Source organism: Podarcis liolepis (genome assembly GCF_965112155.1).
Source record: "Podarcis liolepis genome assembly, chromosome: 1".
NCBI classification, from domain to species: Eukaryota; Metazoa; Chordata; class Lepidosauria; order Squamata; family Lacertidae; genus Podarcis; species Podarcis liolepis.
Genome location: NC_139554.1, coordinates 1,706,824 through 1,724,543, shown reverse-complemented (window position 1 = coordinate 1,724,543; position 17,720 = coordinate 1,706,824). Strand labels below are relative to the sequence as shown.

Genomic DNA, 17,720 nt, shown 5'->3' with positions numbered 1-17,720 from the left:
GTGGAGTCTGTAACCTGAAGCGTCTGTAACCTGAGGTACCACTGTACACTGGTTACATCCTTTTACACCTTCAAACTGTGAAGCATCCTCCTTTTTTCCCTCCCTGGAAGCTGAGGCTGAGAAGAAGTCCAGTTGCACAGTGCAGATAACGGAGTCAGCTCCCTGTGTGATCAAGTTCAGCTTGGCAGCCTCCAAACGCCAGCAGCCTCCTCCACTATGTTGATGAGTCAAGATGGCAGGATGCCATGTCAATTTCAGAGCAGCACACACATGTTGACACATTGCAAAACAGACTGAGGATCTACTTGTCAGTCTGATATGGCAACATGGAATATTTTTGTTTCTGCTCCCTCCAACTTGCCTGGCTTTCTCTTTCCAGAGTTTGTGCAGAGGGGAACAAAGAGGGAAGAGCTGCTAAGTACCACTTTCCTATAAAGCATCACACTCAGAAACCCAATATTCTGTTCGCCCTGAGACCTCTGGGTATAGGGCGGCATATAAATTCTAACAACAACAACAACAACATTAGAAAGAGGCATCTCTGCTTTGGAGGGAAACGAAGGAACTGTCAAATCCACTTCCCTAGAAAAATGCCTATCTTGGCTGAGTGGGGATGTGCACCCTAATCTCCTAGGCCTAACCACTCTAATCACTACACCACTCTGCCTCAAATTATTTGCATTTAAAGGGCAACTTTGCGAAGGACCATCACCAACCCCTGTCTTTAATCCTGGACAGGGACAGGGCAAGAGGCTCCTGCCAGTCAGTCCATTGCCTCCTACGACCCCACAAACAAAGGGAGGTTTTCAAAAATAACAGAGGAGCTTCCTTCTGTCAAAGGAACGTCCTCTACTCCACCTAGGGAGAAGCAAAGCAAAGCAGAAAGCAAGGCAGCCAGCAGGAAATGGGGGATAAGAAGTACTCTGAGCACACACACCCCTGCTTCCTTTCATTGCCTTTATTATTTATTTATTTATTTATATATATATATTTCAATTACATCTCGCTTTTTCCTCCAAGGAGCTCACGGTGCCATGCTTGGGTCTGCTGACCGAGCCCTGGGCGGCTGCCCCTGCTGCCCCTCTCCCTTTCACGGGACAGCCACGAACAAAGGCTCGCAGTCCAAGCCTCGATCTGCCCAGAAGCAGCCGACTGCAATGCACACGGGAAGGGGGGGGGCTTCATTTATGGCATTTTCCTCCGAGGCGGTGCGCGCACTTCTTCCCCTTCTCCATTCCATCACCACAAGGCCCTTGCGAGGTAGGCTGGTGGCGGCGGCGGCGGCAGGAGACCACCCTTTCCTTCCTGGGGGTGGGGTGGGGGGCGTGCTGGGAGCCCCTTGGTCCCGGGGAAGGGAGTGCCGATCCCCTGATTCCCTAGGGAGCGGGGCTGGGGGCCCCAGGCTCGCGCCCTAGCCGGGCACCTGCAGGCTCCTCCCGAGTCCGACGCGTGCCTGGAGGGCGTCGCCGCCGCGGCTGCCCGGGCGGACAGGCCCCCTCCCCTCCCCTCCGCTGGGCAGGGCAGCTTAAGAGAGCAAGCGCCGCCTCCGCGCGATCCAGCCGGCCATGGAGAGCGAAGCGCGCACTTGCCGCCTGGGCGGCGGCGGCGGCGACCCGGCCCCCCCGGGCGCCATCACGCTGGAGGAGCTGGAGCGCGCCGGGGCGGCCGGCGGGGACGAGGCGGAGGGGGCGCCGGGGGCGGCCGGCTGCCCGGACTCGGCGTACGGCAGCAGCCTGGAGGACAACGGCGGCGACGAGCAGGAGCAGGAGCGCCTGCTGAGCTACTGGCAGAGCGTGGGCCGCGGGCACCGCGTGGACGTGCCCAGGGGTAAGCAAGGGGCAGCGCGCTCTCGCCGGGACGGGGCAAAAGGCGCTCCGGCTCAGCCTCTCGCCAGAGGGTTCAGGGGCTTTCGGTTTTAAAAGGATTAGCTTGCGAAGCGGGGGGAGCTGCTCGCCGGCAAGCGCCTGCTCCGCGTCTCCAAAGGCGCTCGCCATCCGAGGGACAGGGAGACAGGGAGCGCTTGCAAGGAACGGGCTCCGGGGCGCAGGAGCGTTAGGAAGGGATCCCTTCCCTGGCAGGCCGCCGTCTTCACCAGCTGTTTCCCATTCACGATCAGGGGGAAGTTAAGGCTGCTTTCAGCTTTGGTAGAGGGAATCTAAGCAAGGGGATGAGGAAAAGCGGCAGCATTTGGGGTGGTGGTGGTTAGTTTGGAGAAAAGGCAAGTGAGAGAAGCCTGCAAAACTAGGCAAGGAGAGCGTGGACAGAGAGGAAAGTTTTTCTCCCTCTCTCCGTACAATATAATTCGTGGGCATCCAGTGAAGCTGAATGTAGGACGATTCAGTTCCGATGAACGAGCACACAGAGTTGCAGCGTGGAACTCCCTCCATAGGACACAGGGAGGGCCACCAACTTGGATAGAAAGAAATGGGGATTAGACACATTCATGGAAGAGGAGAGGGCTACCCTGGCTACTAGCAGCAGTTCTGAATGTCAGCTGGCGGAGGCCACAGGAGGGGAGAGTGGGGCTCATGTGCTCAAATCCCGCTTGTGGGTTCCCCACAGGCCTCTGTTTGGCCACGGTGAAATGCTGGATAGATGGGCCATCCGCCCAATTCAGCAGGCTCTTCTTGTGATTACAACAGGATGGGCACCTTTTGCCACCTGCTCATTTATGTTTGTCACTCAGCGTGTTTCCAAGCCATGAAATTAGTTCCTCCCACCACGGAGTTTCCAGAGAGTTCATTTGATGGAAGGGTGAGGAGAGATGGTGTGCCAAAGTGGTTTTGTGTAGGACTGTGCACTGGCCAATGTTACCCTGCAAGTCTGCAGTAGGAATTGCCTTGCTGAGTAAGAGAACCACCCAGTTTGGCCAAGTAATCTGCCTACAACGGGTGATGCCCTGCCCAGCTCTGTAGGAGAAACACCTCATACTATTTGCCCAAGCTAATATGATCTACTGTGGCTGGCAGCAGCTCTCCATGGTCTTAGGAGAAAGAAAGGTCTTCCACATCACCTTCCACCTGATCCTTCCAGTTGGAGAAGCCGCCTGGGATTGAACTTTCTGCACACAAAAGAGATGCTCTAAGCCCCTCCCCAGAGATGATCATTGCCCCCAGCACCTGCAAATGTGATCTTTGGTGCTCCTGAAATTGGATGCTCCATCCTTGGCTATTACGATTAATATCCACTGACAGATACATCTCCCACTAATTGTTTAATCCTTTTTGAAAACCATCTAAGTACACACACCCCGGCTGACACTTAATGCTATTATTGGTTTGACATCACAGAACTACAGTGAGGGCTGAAGCTGGCCAAAGGTTTCAAAAATGCTCTGCAAGAAAACCCAGAAAGGTGCATTAGTAGCTCTGAGGGGAGTCTGGGGTGGCGGAAGCACATCAAATTATGGCAATGGAGCAGGATACTCTGCCCATCAGAACTTAAGATCACAGAAAGTAGCGGTGAAGAGAAACTAGAACTATTATCTGCAGGGAAATAACAGGCCAATGCTCTAGCACATAATGGCAAAATCCTGCTTACCACACTGCAAGTGGACATAAGCATCAAAGGTACTTTGGGGTGGGAGGTGTTTACTACCTTCCACAAGGCAAAGACTGTCCAGCCACTTGGCCTCAAGAGATGAATATATTCTATCATAACTCAACACACCTATGACTTAAGTGTCGTCCTACAATGAAAGCTTTAATGGACAATCAGTAGCCCTCTGATGGGGGGGGGTGTCTGAGTAGTCTCCCTCCAAGCCATGCCCAATTATTAAAACACCAATGAAAGGTCACAAGGTGACAACAAACTGCTTCAGTTATGGTTGTAACATAGCCCACTCTTAAGCATTCGATGGCACAGCAAAAATCAGAGCCATATGAACCAAACATGGCACCAACCACTGCTTCTCCCCAATGGAGCTACAGAAGTGGTTTGAAGTTGGCTTGGTTAGCAACACAGTTGGTTATAGTAATTAAAGGTTAGTTAATGGAGCAATCTTACAACTAAGGTCCTGTGCAGAGATGTTATCCAGACCAGTCTGTAATGTCTATGTCTTGTACATATTTGCTGTGCTAATGCATTACATTGAACTAAAAGTCACATAGACCAGTCAAAAAAAGTTATGCAAATATTGCAATTAATTTTACTTTGGCATCAAAACAAAATTAGCTGGTTGTTCTTAAGTCCAATAAATATCAGTGTATCTTGGAAATAAGCCTTTTCCAAACTGTGTTCTATTTCTTACTACCTGTGTTCTATTCTCACAAGAAAGAAGATTCCACCTAAACATTAGGAAGAACTTCCTGACAGTAAGAGCTGTTTGACAGTGGACTTTGCTGCCAAGGAGTGTGGTGGAGTCTCCTCCTTTGGAGGTCTTTAAGCAGAGGCTTGACAACCATATGTCAGGAGTGCTCTGATGGTGTTTCCTGCTTGGCAGGGGGTTGGACTCGATGGCCCTTGTGGTCTCTTCCAACTCTAGGATTCTATGATTCTCACCCACGTAAGAATTTTCATATGTGAATCAGGCATATTTACTTCTATAAACAACAATTTAATCACATTCTTACAGATATGGCAGAGCCAATCCAACAGCTGACCAGAAATAACCATCCTCAGGAGAGAGAAAGTGTTCCATTTGTTGTGATAGCCCGTAAAGAACAGGTATCATCTCTTCATTAAAATACACCTTCATGCATTATAGCAAGAGTGGGAAGAGAAACAGGCGTGGCTTCTACTTTTGTATACCTAACAAGCAGTCAAATTTAGTGAATGGAAAGTGGTCTGAAAACTAGTTTTTAAAAGCTCTCTTTGTTCCTTCCCAATTTTAATTGTGCTTTAAAAAAAAATGTTCCCTACCTAACATGTTCTAACCCTACTGCAGAGAGAAAAATGCACTTTTTCTTACTTTAGGTGATTAAATATAGAAATGCAACTTTAAATAATTCATATGTTTAAAATTTAAGCTAAATCCCAGCATGACAGAGGTGCTATTGGTGAGATGGGGTTCTGGAAGGGGGTTGCACCCTCCCAGAGGGACTGCATGCTCAGTTTAGGGGTGCTCACAAGTCATCATTGTCAATGGATGCACAAGTGGTCTCAAAGGCATGAAGTAATGGTCAGCTATAGCTAATATTCCCCATTGCCGCTTCCTCATGGAGAAAGGTAGCCTAGCCTTAGCTGTAGCCTGGTAACCCCTGGGTTGGATGAGTTCTTCTCAGCCTAGCTGCATTCTGAAAGACCAAGAGGGCAGGTAGACTGTGTATATATGAACAAATTCTGTGTTATGAATTACCCTAACCAGCTATCACAAATATTGATTATTTCTGAACGCATTTACCCCTTTCAGAGCCAAACGTACAGTCTACAACAGTGGTGGATGTTAAATACTGGTAGAAGTAAAAGCTTTCCTGAAGGCCCACCACCTGTGTGCCTTAGTCTTCCTTTAACACTTTAACTCACCTTAGGGTGGTGGTATGTGGGTAATAAATTATAATAATAACAGCAATTTTGAAAATTTACAGCTTGGGAATCTTCTTTATGAAAAACGCCACTATGAAAAGGCGAAATGGGCTTGCGTCAAAGTGCAAGAAAAGCAGTATGAACAGAGCATATGCCTAGGATTCATGAAGATTATGAGATACATTTGTCAGCAGAATTCATCAGGTAAATAATCAACTGTCAGACACACATACTACACTATCTTTTGTTCTGACTGCACCACATTACTTATAAATGCGCCATTTGATCCTGCAAGGAGAATTCCCAAATGCAAAATTTCCCAAGGCTGCAAAATTTGATTCCGCATATGTGATTTAACTTCACAACTAGCTGACAGGTAATGTCAGGAAATTACTAATGACGATATGCTTTCCTCAGGCCTATACTTGGGGATGACTGTTCCCATTGCAACCATAGTTCGCACCAGTGAGAGCACTCCAGGCATCACGAGATTTGTGACTGTAGCATATTACCTCCCCAGTGGGCTGCAAGAACAGCCACCTGCACCCAATGATCCGGATGTTGTCATTGAAGAGTGGCCTCCAACCATTATTTATGCCAGGTAAGAATCAAAAGTTGCCTATCAAAAGTGCCAGGGTTGATTAGCTGAAAATCTCATCATCATGACACGTTCTTTTCCATGGATTCATTCCAAACACTGAACAATTCAAAACCAAAATCCTTTCATCCAAATACTCAGCATTTCATGTTTACTTTTGCTTAGAGTTCTGTCATTACAGTTATGAAGTCCAGTTCAGATTTAACGATCTTGGCTGAATAAATTCATGGTTTATTAGGCAAAGAATGTACTGAGCTGGTTTGCATGTAGTTACAGTACTTACAGTTTAAGACTACAAACACAAGCTGGAATTAGACTGAGCAAAGCCTTCATGCTCACACTGTCCTACAAACCTAACTGCAGCTTGAAATATACAAAGTGATATGGTTCCTTTGTGCTACTTAACCTTGGCTGTGAGTGCTGCAACAGCTGCTCCCTGCCTTGCTGGTCTTTTTCCACCTGGCCTGAGAGGGCAGGGCCCGGACTGACTCCAACTGCAGCAAAAGCTGAGGCTGCTGAACAGAATCTTGAGCTGGAGTGTTGTTTAGGGGTCGCTGGGGTGGGAGGTTATTGCTGTTAGAAATAAAATGATCATGAAGGTTTGCAAGTCATGCCAAACCAAGGCTTTGCATGTTGTCTGAACTGGTCACATGGTGAAACTCTCCTCACTAACCATGAGCTGTAACCATGGTTTTTTCTCGCACCTGGAAAGGAGCTAAGCCCCTTTTGACCTCACCTCTGGGAACTTTCACACTCAGAAAGCCTAGTTTGGCTTAGTGTGACAAACCAGGCAAATGTGCGATTATAGGTAACTATTTAATTTTAATTAAGCGAGGAGCAGTCTGAGACAAAACCAAGCAAGTGTTAAGACCTTGTCAGGTATCTTGGCTCCAGCTACACAGTGCCTTCTGGATATTTCTTTAAGTTGATGAAAAAGCAGGCTATGTTTGTTTAAGCACATTTGTATCCTGGTATTGGGCTTCTAAAGCAGCTTAACTATAACTACCAACACACACACCAACTAAAATCTCAGTCTGGAAATCACTCACTCAACTAATTCTTTCTCCCTCTTCTTCCCTGCAACCCCTTGCTACCCCCCCCCCAGCCCCACTCAAAAGCCTCTCCAGTGGGTCAAAGCTGGTTGGCTGGTTGCCCAGACCGTTTGGAGGAGCTTTTTATGGGAGGGGGCAGGAGGGGAGGGGAAGATTGGTTATGCGAGCTGCCTTCTACTCACCCTAAATTTATTTAAAATTCTATTTTCATTACTGAAATGTTTGCTATTCTGGGTTCCCATGGGAGGAAGGACACCAGACTATAAGTGTAGAATATCTGTATCAAATAGTTGTGTGGAAACAAACACAAAAATCAGCAAGCACTGAGAATGATACATGGCATGCAGAATTCAGCCTCTAACAATCTCAACACTCTCCCCAGCCCACTTTTTATGTGTGTGTGTGCACGCACATATATAATATAAACAGAGCGCTAGCGTTTGTGACTTCAGGGATCTTGTTGATGTCATGGTCCCACTTTCAATCTACACTCAAGGGATTGCTGTAAGTCTAAAACGAATAAAGTATTATTTTGAAATGGCTTGTTCACAGGGCCTTCAGAGGAGTCACCAACGAAACGTCCATTGCAAGAGAAATTAATATGCTGGCTGAACTTCTGGAGAGTCCTGAGCTGTGTTTGCAAGATACCTTCATAGTTGCAGGATACACAAATCCAGCTGCTACAAATCGACAGAACGAAATATGGTTTCTTGAAAGACCATAGCTGGCTATTTCTGAGCTACAAGACAGCCAAGCTCCGTTGACGGATCACCCATGAAACACGCAAGTGAACTCTAGTCAGCTAGCTGGAATGATCAAGAATGATATGTAGCCATTAACTTTATAAAGCCTATTTCCTAAGACAACACGAATATCACATTCCACCAGGGTAGCCTGACAGACAAACCAGCTTCCTTCCTCAGCAATTAAGAAGGCAAACTTGGAGTGTCTGCTGCCAGTTTTGAAGGGTTTTTCCTAGTTGTTGCTTCAGTTATGTATAGTCACTAAGATTTCAAGCACTTTCACCAAAATTAAGACACAGGAGATATTCTGTATTAAGAGAAATAAAGTGTTCTGTTCCCTTGGCGTCCCTCCCAACTCTACACTTCTGTGATTCTTCCCAGTATTTATTCTGACATGCAAGAGTGCTTCACTAACTCAATGGAAGTTAAGTTGTAGGTAAAACTGCACAATTTCTGAACATTTTATCTGATGCTACAGTGTCGCCATTCATTTGAGAGAGGCTACAGAGGTAGCTCCACCAAAATGAACTGCATTGTCTGTAAGCAAATAATACCCTAGCAGATGCTAACACTAATTATTCCTCATTATTACACAAGTTTATTTTTATAGATACGATGCTATTGACTATTTTCTTCTGAATATCTACTATAGGTGAACAGAAATTGCTACCTCCTTTAGCAACAGAAGTAGTGTTTTATTGTACAGTGGTACGTCTGGTCCGGAGGCCTGTTCGCAACCTGAAAAGAACGCAACCCGTGTCTGTGCGGGTCGTGATTCGCCGCTTCTGCTCATAATGTCATTTTGCATGTCTGCACATGCGCGAGCGGCGAAACCCGGAAGTAACCCTTTCTGGTACTTCCAGGTCGCAGCGGGAGGCTAACTGAAAACGCGCAACCTGAAGCAAACGTAACATGAGGTATGACTGTATACATTGTTGGTATCTTGGCTGTGAGTCCTGGAAGACTTGTTCCCTGCCCTGCAGGCCTTTTTCCACCTGCCCTGGTAGGGCGAGGCCCGGACTGACTCCAGCTACAAAAGCTGAGGCTGCTGAACAGACTCTAGAGGGTTTTGTTGGAGGTGGGGTGTTGCTGTTAATTTTTTGTATCTTTATTTTGGTTCATACAGCTTGTGTGGCAATTGTTCAGTTTGGTTGTGTACTTTTTGATGTTTTGTTTATTGTTTATGACTACTTTTGTTATGTTTTTAGCTATGTATTTTTTATATGTTGTAAGCCACCTTCAGCACAGTTTAAACTTTGCTAGCCCACAAGCAAATAAAATGATTGACTGATATTTAATTTGAAGGATTATCAGAAGGAAAGTTCACATTCTGAAAATACCATGTTTTTACTCATTTTGAAATTATCCACTTAGCCAACTAGGATACAAAATGAAATCTTTTGTAAGTCGTATTAAAAAAAAAAACTAATTCAAGTCTAGAAATAATAAAGCTGGAATCCTAATTGCTAATTTACCTGTGAAAGATATACGTCATATATTGTTTACTGTTGGAAGTTGCCATGAATAAAAACTTTATTGCTCTGTGTTATCCCGAGTTTATTATTTATTTCATAAATTTACACACTATTTGATTGCAACCTAAAAGCAATTTTGATATATTAGTTAAGTCACCGGCATCTTTTTCTAAAAAAAGTTTAGCAAAGCGTCCAGGTGAACTTTTGTTGCTCTCAGTTTCCCCCCTTGTACTGGATACCTTCCTCTATTTCAACACCACAGACAGAATTTTATAAAAATAATCAGTAAAATTACTTGTATTGGAAGAGGAACGCATTGTGCAACCTGGATAACATGGAACGGAGACTTTAATTTCAGCAAGTCATATTAGATAGGAAATGGGCATAGAACTTGGCAATATAGTTGTCTGGGGTCACCTGGCCCGCCTCCCCAGTCAGGTGGGAGCATTGCAAAAGCTTCCTGCATTGCAGGGGGTTGGACTAGATGACCCTCAGGGTCCCTTCCGACTCTACCATTCTATTATTAAGGAGCTCGGGTTATGGAGCGATCCTCAGAAACTATTTTCAATAGCCCACATGCCCCAGGCTTACAGAGCAGCTGCCACGATGTGCTTGTAAACTACCAACCTGGGGATGTATCATACCAATTCCATTTAGCCCCCACAAGTACAAAAAACATTGAACAACTGGCCTCTACAAGTTCTCTGAAAGGAACTGCTCCTTCTGCAGCTGTTCTCCCATCTGTCACTGCACACCTGTCTTTAACCCTACACAGACACAGAGCCTCAAGGTAGACTCCGCTAAAACGCACACAGATATCAAACAAAACCTCTGTAGAAGACAGTAAAGGCGGCCTGAAATACCTCTGCATCACACTATTACCTGCTCAATGCACTTTTATGTTTTGTGTGGATTTTCAGCAATGATGGCTTCATTTCAAGACAGGCTCATCTGAGACTGAGACACAAAAAGCAACAATACCACTTGCATTCTTCCACCACCTAAGAAAAACCAGGACAGTGCCCATAATCCCTGCCAGCAGAAGATCCCAACCCCAGTTCACGGCTATGTAATATACACTGGTCAGATTGGAGCTCCAAAGGCCACTTTCTCCCAGGGACAGGACCCACTTAAGGAAAACAGGATGACAGTTTCCTGAGGCTCCTTCACTGCATTCTTACAAGGAAGCCAACACTAGAATCGTCCACTCAGATGTCATTTAGTGAGAGACTAAAAACAACCATCATGATCCCGTACCAGTGACATTTTTGAAAGATTAAAGCAGCACTTGGAAAACAAATCCAGTTACAAAAGCGAAGCTGACCTTCTGTTTCACAGAACAAATGAAGACACCTCTTTAGAAGAATAAAAACAAGCTGCTTTCAACAAATGTTTCACCACCATTTCTGTTCTGAAGTCCTGCCTGCCGCCATTCTTACCCACTCAATACGAAGTTTCTGACTCACCTTGATGTAAGCATTACGAACTTCAGCCAGCTCCTTCCCAAGTGGAACAACACATTTTTCAACCTGCCGCTGGTGCGTGTAAGGCTGGATATCGGGAGAATCTTCAGTACATAGTTCTATGTGTGAAATCAGCAGGTTGGAAATAACTTGCTGCACAGCCTGCAAGGAAATGGTAAAAAGTCACCATCTGGCTGTATTTTACTTAGCATCATGTTAGCACAGTAAAAATCGGGCATACAGTAGCGCCTCGGGTTATGTTGCCCTTGGGTAATGTAAACTTCAGGTTGCAAAAGCGGCAAACCCGGAAGTGTTTTGCACCCCCTGCACGCATGCGCAGAAGTGGTCTACCGCCGCGCGCATGCGTGTAACAGTGATCCTCAGGTTGCGAAAACCTCGGGGTCCAGACGGACCTCCGGAACGGATCCCATTCGCAACCAGAGGTAGCACTGTAGTTTAATGTATATACTATACATTATTATAGTACTTTCTTGATCTCCTTGATCTGCCCTTGGGCAGAAGATATAGAAGCCTGATTAGTCGCACCAACAGGGTAAAGAACAGCTTCTATCCGTGGGCTTTTAGGCTGCTGAATGAAAAGATAACAAAAGGGCAACTGACTTTCCGGTTTGGTGGGTGTGCGTCAGTAAACGAGGGGAATTAAGACTAAGAGAGCTGAGTGGGGGGTGCTCATGTAACCTCACTGTATACAAGTTGTACAAGTGACAATAAAGTATTTCAATTCAATTCAATTTCTGTATATTACACTGTATCAGGGGTGTCCAACTTCCAAGAGACTGAGATCTGCTCCTACTATAAGTAAACTGGCAGTGATCTACCCATTGGAATGATCAGAGTTGAGCTTTTTTTGGAAAGAAGGACCAAAGTTGTTGAGCTGTTGCACAGGCCTGCACGATATCATGTAACATTTACATCCCTAGGTCAGATTAATAGTATTATCACAAGGACACAAGTCCAGCATCCTGTTCTCACACCCGCCAACCAGTTGTCCCAAAGGCCTTGAGCAGGACAGAAGCAATCTCCCAACTCACAATTCCCAGCAGCTGGCATTCAGAGGTGCCACTGAAGGTGCAAGCGGAACACCAGCTGACTGGGGGCTTCAGTGAGATTTATTTATTTATTGAATTTATATACCGCCCTATACCCAGATGTCTCAGGGCAGCTCACAGAAAAGATCAACATAAAAACCACAAAATATATAATCAAAATAAAAACAAGCCAATAACGCCCTCCTCCTGAAAAGAGCCACATTTTAAACGGGCATGGGATGCCAAAGCAAGCCCCTTCATCCCCAGGTCCTTGGATTAACAGCACTTGAATTACCTTTGTGTCACTGCCAGGAGTGGCACTTAGAGCCAAAATACGGAACTGCTGCGTATATTTGCATAATTCTTTCACAACCTGAAGAAAGAAATAGCTTTCATCGCCACTGTTATGCTACTGTATCTGAAAAACAAATCTCAACAAGACAGGCTCCCAAATGACATGCCAAAGCCCTCCTAGTTCACACCAAAAGCTCATCTAGAGCAGCATTTTATTTATTTTTCATTGGCTTACTTTTTCTGGCATGGGGGGGGGGGTTGGGAAGAACAAACAAAATCTCCTGGCTTGGATGCAATGCTAATCCGGGGTTCATGGCTGGTTTCTTCTATATGCTAAGAGAAAGAGACCAGCAGCACAGAAAGCCACGTTGATTGCAATGCTCTCGTTGTTTACTGTGACCTGTGAAGTGGGGATTGAGATAGCTAGCTTTTGCTTCCCAGTTAAATCACAGGACCTCAGAGCCATCTAGAGGCACAAGACAGGCATCCATCTGATACTTCTGCTGCTAAACTTCTTGTAAATATTGCAATAAGAAAACCCAAAAGTACAGTGCTCTTTTCTGCATAATACAGCATATGAAAGACTTCAAATTAAAAACAACCTTTCAGGACACAAACTTCATTTCCCCACTTCTCTTCCACTTGTTCAGAATGGATTACTTGGAGTCTCCAAAACATCATTCAGTCAGGAACCAGCTAGAATGGGGCCTGGTTAGTTTTAACAAAATTTTGTTGTTGTTTAGTCATTTAGTCGTGTCCGACTCTTCGTGACCCCCTGGACCAGAGCACACCAGGCCCTCCTGTCTTCCACTGCCTCCCGCAGCTTGGTCAGACTCATGCTGGTAGCTTCGAGAACACTGTCCAACCATCTCTTCCTCCGTCGTCCCCTTCTCCTTGTGCCCTCCATCTTTCCCAACATCAGGGTCTTTTCCAGGGAGTCTTCTCTTCTCATGGGGTGGCCAAAGTATTGGAGCCTCAGCTTCAGGATCTGTCCTTCCAGTGAGCACTCAGGGCTGATTTCCTTCAGAATGGATGTGTTTGATCTTCGTGCAGTCCATGGGACTCTCAAGAGTCTCCTCCAGCACCAGAATTCAAAAGCATCAATTGTTGTTAACAAAATTAACAACAACTAAAATGTTTTCTTGAACCCCTTGCTTCATGTCATTTTTAATATCACTTTTAAAATAAGGATGTGACATACATAAATCCTCAGAAAGTCATAATCAAACCCCTTACCACAGATCTAAATTTATAGTTAAAAATTTATGTTTCAAGTTGCAGTCACCCTACCTGACAATAAGCATGATTTCCAAGAGCTCTGTGGGCTTCATCAATAACCAGACATTTAATTTTCACTGCAGGACACACTCCACGGGAAAGGTCATTTGCCATTATCTGAGGCGTAAGAAAGAAAACCCTCTTATTTTGCCAGATTTCCTTCCGATCAGCCACTTGAGTACCTCCTGAAACAATACAAGCAAGCATTTAGAAAGGCACCTAAAACCCCACTATGGTTTCACTGGCGATTCACAGAGAGGCCACGCTTCAGCAGTGTGTCGAGGTGCTTGCTGCCAACAGATCCATTCTTACACTTAAAACAAAGGGTCCAAAACAAACAAAGGAGTCCTTACATTTCTAGCCAGAGACCAGTTTTCCATGTTGGAGCATCTTAGAGTAAAAGGCAAAATATGGCACATATCACATGTGAAAGGAAGTCCAGGTGCTTATTGTGAACAGCCCTAGAACTAAATCTGGCCAAGGGAAATCCCTTCCAGCTCTATAATTCTTTGGTTGTTTTTTTAGCCGAGATTCCCTTGTCTACCTCTGCAGTGCCTGAAAACCACCAGGTCCTAGATAATGGAGGCATACAATTTGGACAAGAAAATCGGCTTCCAGGTGGAAAAATCAAAATTAGAAACAGAATTGTTAGAACCCAAAACTAAGATTTTGTCAAAGATGTATAACCTGCTGTTGAAATGGAATACTCAGGATGAAACGGTGAAATCTGCTATGATTACATGGGCACAAGATGTTGGACATAACATAATGATGGCTGACTGGGAACAGTTATGGACCACAGGTATGAAGTTTACGGCATGTAATGCCTTAAGAGAGAATATTATGAAAATGATATACAGGTGGTACATGACCCCAGTCAAGCTTGCAAAAATCTATCATTTGCCTGATAATAAATGTTGGAAATGTAAGGAAACTGAAGGTACATTCTTTCACCTTTGGTGGACGTGCCCAAAGATTAAGGCTTTCTGGGAGATGATCTATAATGAATTGAAAAAGGTATTTAAATATACCTTTCTGAAGAAACCAGAGGCCTTTCTCCTGGGCATTGTCGGCCAACTGGTGCAAAAGAAGGATAGAACTTTTTTTATGTACGCCACAACAGCAGCAAGAATACTCATTGCAAAGTATTCTTTGCAATTCCAAAACAGTCCTTCTGTCTTGTCAGGATTCAACCTCAATCTGTTAGCCGCCATCCATCCTCCAACTGCTTCCAGGCACTCATAATAATAATAATAACAACAGTAATAATACGAATGACAATAGTAGTAATAGTAATTCCCGGGACCCGTGAGGAGGACCACCCTTGGGCTCCCCCCGCCCGCCTCTTTCTAATGACTCATCATAGTAATGGCCGGTCCCCCCCGTGTCTCTGTCTCACCGGTGAGGGCGGCCATGTGTCGGGCGGGGATGGCCATGAGGGCGGCGCAGGCGTCCCTCTGCTGGGCGACGAGGGGCTTGGTGGGCGCCAGGAAGAGCGCCTTCCCTCCGGGGAACCAGCGGTAGAAGTTGCCCAGCACCACGGCCGCCACCAGGGTCTTGCCCAGCCCGGTGGGCAGGCACAGCAGCGTGTTCTGGAAGAGCGCCGCCCGCGCCGCCCGCGCCTGGTAGCCGCGCTCCTCCACGCCCGCGCCCGCCGGGAACAGCCACACCGCGCCCGCCGCGCCGCCCGCGAAGCCCGCCCCAGACGAGGGAGGCCCCGGGGGCGGAGGCGGCGCCTCCTCGGCTGCTGCTTCGGGCGGCGTCCCCCACACCTGGAAGAGCGTCGCTTGCCGGTCGCCCCGCCCGCGGCCCCTCATGCCGCCGCCGCCGCCGCCTTCCCCTCACCAGCAGCAGCTCCCCTCAGGCAGCGGCGGGCGGAGCAGCCGCCATCTTGAAACGGCCGCTCGGCCGCCCTCAAAAAGCCGCGCCATCCCCGCCCCGGTCGGCTGCGCGCCCTGATTGGCCAGATGGCCGGCTGGGCGGGGTTTCCCCAGAGGCTCACGTGGTGAAGGGGAGCCCGGGAGCGCATGCGTCGAGCGCGTCGTGACGCCGCCCGTTTCCCGACCCGGTTTGATTTCAATGAAGTTCGCCGTGTCAAAAGCCTCGAAGCCAGAATCTCCTGGGTTCCTTTTTACGCCTGCGCAGTTGCTGAAAAAATTCTTGGATATCCAGTCATTTTAACGATGGTTTAGTACTGTTTCTAATGGTTCTTGCATTGCTGTCTGCTGATATTTTATGAGATATCAGCGTATCAATAATTTTCTGAAGCAATCAGAACTAATGCCAGTGGCTCCATTTGGTTTGTGATAGACATATTTATTAATAGGCATATTTTCCATGAAGGAATCAAAGCCTCGAAGCGGTTTGCAAGAAAGATAAAGCGATATCAGTAAGGTAATGGACAGCCGTAAGTTGAAACGTACGGGAGTTTGAAGCGGCAAGAGAGTAGGCTGAAACAAAGTAAAAATCATATGAACTTTCACTCTCTTCTTTTAAAAAAAAATCTGTAATAGTTGTTCTTTTTTAAAAATTGCTTTTTATTGATTTTCCAACACGACAAAAATTGCACATACCAAATAAAACACACACACACACACACACAAACAAATTTCCAAGTAAACGAAGTCTGGCAAGGCAAATCCCCCTCATTCCTTACTATCTATCAGTGATTTATCCTGGGGTTTTTTTTTGTTTGTTTGTTTTGCCTTGCCAGATAAGTAGGGACTAGCATGGTTTCAAATTAGATGGGTGACCAAGGTCTGAAATCCCAGAAGTGCATGGGGCTGGACTAGATGGCCCTTGGGTCCCTTCCATCTCCACCAGTTCTTTGATTCTATGTACTTGGCAGGCACCGAAAAGAGGACAGTGGAGTCACCTGCTTGACATTAATAGGAAGGAGTTCCAGAGTGTAGCTGCTACCTGCCAGGCTGAATTATTGAGTTTTTATAAATCATCACAGAATTTTGTTTCCTACTTGGGTACCGAAAGGTGCAGCTAACCAGTGAAATAAAAGATCTAAGGTCTTATATATATAATAAATGTTCATAAATGTACCAAGCAAACATGTACATACATAAATATAAAAAAATTCCTTCCAGTAGCACCTTAAAGACCAACTAAGTTAGTTCTTTAAGTTGGTCTTTAAGGTGCTACTGGAAGGAATTTTTTTATTTTGACTATGGCAGACCAACACGGCTACCTATCTGTATACATAAATATATAAACCACATGTCTGAAGCAGCACAGGAAAGCAGCCCTGGAACCATTTTGACCCCCAAACTGACCAAATGATTTTTTCTGCAAGGTCAAGGAAAATGGAAAAGCCTCCCCATTGTCTTTTTATTCACAAATCATGTCTTAAGGGTATGTCTGTGTATGAATAGGGTGAGCGTGTGAACCTGGCTCAGGAACTAAGTACTTATCATTACAAAAGACTGGCCAGGCTCCCCAGGGTATCCAATCAAGTAAGCATTAACAGATAACCTGCCAGACAGCAGATAAACAACACACTCAGATTTCTGCTGTAGACCTCCCTTTCTGTGATGCATGTATGATGTTTCTGGGGGTGGTCTTGGACTCCAGGGCGGGCAATTTAAAATGTCTATATAAGGGCGGGCACACCTTTATTCTGGGTCCTCCTCCTTTCCTGTGTGTGAGGGGAGCACCCTGTTGCAACAGTTCAATAAAGATCAGGCTTACTAGCTGCTTTGCTTCTCAATATTCTCTGCTTGGCCTCTGTTATTTTCTCCAATTGATAGAGAACCTGCAAAGGACTCTATAGGGGCTCTTGTGCCCCCCATAAGGGAATAAGGGCAGATTTACGATTATTACACCAGCAACCTAGAAAGCTAGTTATTTAAAAGGTATGACGCTCTCTCTTGCTCAGGGGAGACCTTTTATATCTATCCAACAGAACAAAAGGACAATTAGTCCTGCAGTCAGGAAAGCAGATGTGGAAATTCCTCTTCAGTCCACAACTCTTCAAGAGAAGACAGACAGGCTGTCATACTCTCTCCTTTTGTATGCCATGGTTATTCTGGTGGGAAGAACATGAACTAGTTACTCTGAAGTATCTGAAGAAGTGTGCATGGACACGGAAGCTTATACCAAGAACAAACTTAGTTGGTCTCTAAGGTGCTACTGGACAATTTTATTTATTTTTTATATAGTTCTTTGTTCTTTGTATAAGAGCAGCTTTGTCTCATGACCAGTCTCCAGGAGGAGGGAAAGGAAGTGGGAAGTTCCAGTGCCAGGGAAAGGACCGGATTATCAAGCCTAAAGGGGGAGCCAAGTAAAATATCTTTG

The 17,720-nt window shown here is 45.8% G+C and overlaps 2 protein-coding genes across 2 annotated transcripts in view; one reads left to right on the top strand and one right to left on the bottom strand.

The window, feature by feature from the left end:
* FANCM (FA complementation group M) overlaps nt 1–15,259 on the bottom strand; it is a 47,109-nt gene extending 31,850 nt beyond the window's left edge. Inside the window, exons 1-4 of the mRNA XM_083514079.1 lie at nt 14,815–15,259; nt 13,428–13,600; nt 12,139–12,216; nt 10,798–10,956 (exon numbers count right to left, since the gene is read on the bottom strand). Of these exons, the coding sequence (XP_083370205.1) occupies nt 10,798–10,956; nt 12,139–12,216; nt 13,428–13,600; nt 14,815–15,232 (828 nt within the window). The 5' untranslated portion in view covers nt 15,233–15,259. The remainder of the gene's footprint in view (nt 1–10,797; nt 10,957–12,138; nt 12,217–13,427; nt 13,601–14,814) is intronic.
* LOC310712694 (heme-binding protein 1-like) lies at nt 1,551–9,405 on the top strand. The gene is made up of 5 exons (XM_083516003.1): nt 1,551–1,827; nt 4,574–4,665; nt 5,526–5,667; nt 5,881–6,064; nt 7,666–9,405. The coding sequence occupies exons 1-5, from the start codon at nt 1,566–1,568 to the stop codon at nt 7,835–7,837; spliced, it is 852 nt and encodes a 283-aa protein (XP_083372129.1). The 5' UTR covers nt 1,551–1,565; the 3' UTR covers nt 7,838–9,405.
* Nucleotides 15,260–17,720: the final 2,461 nt, after the last annotated feature.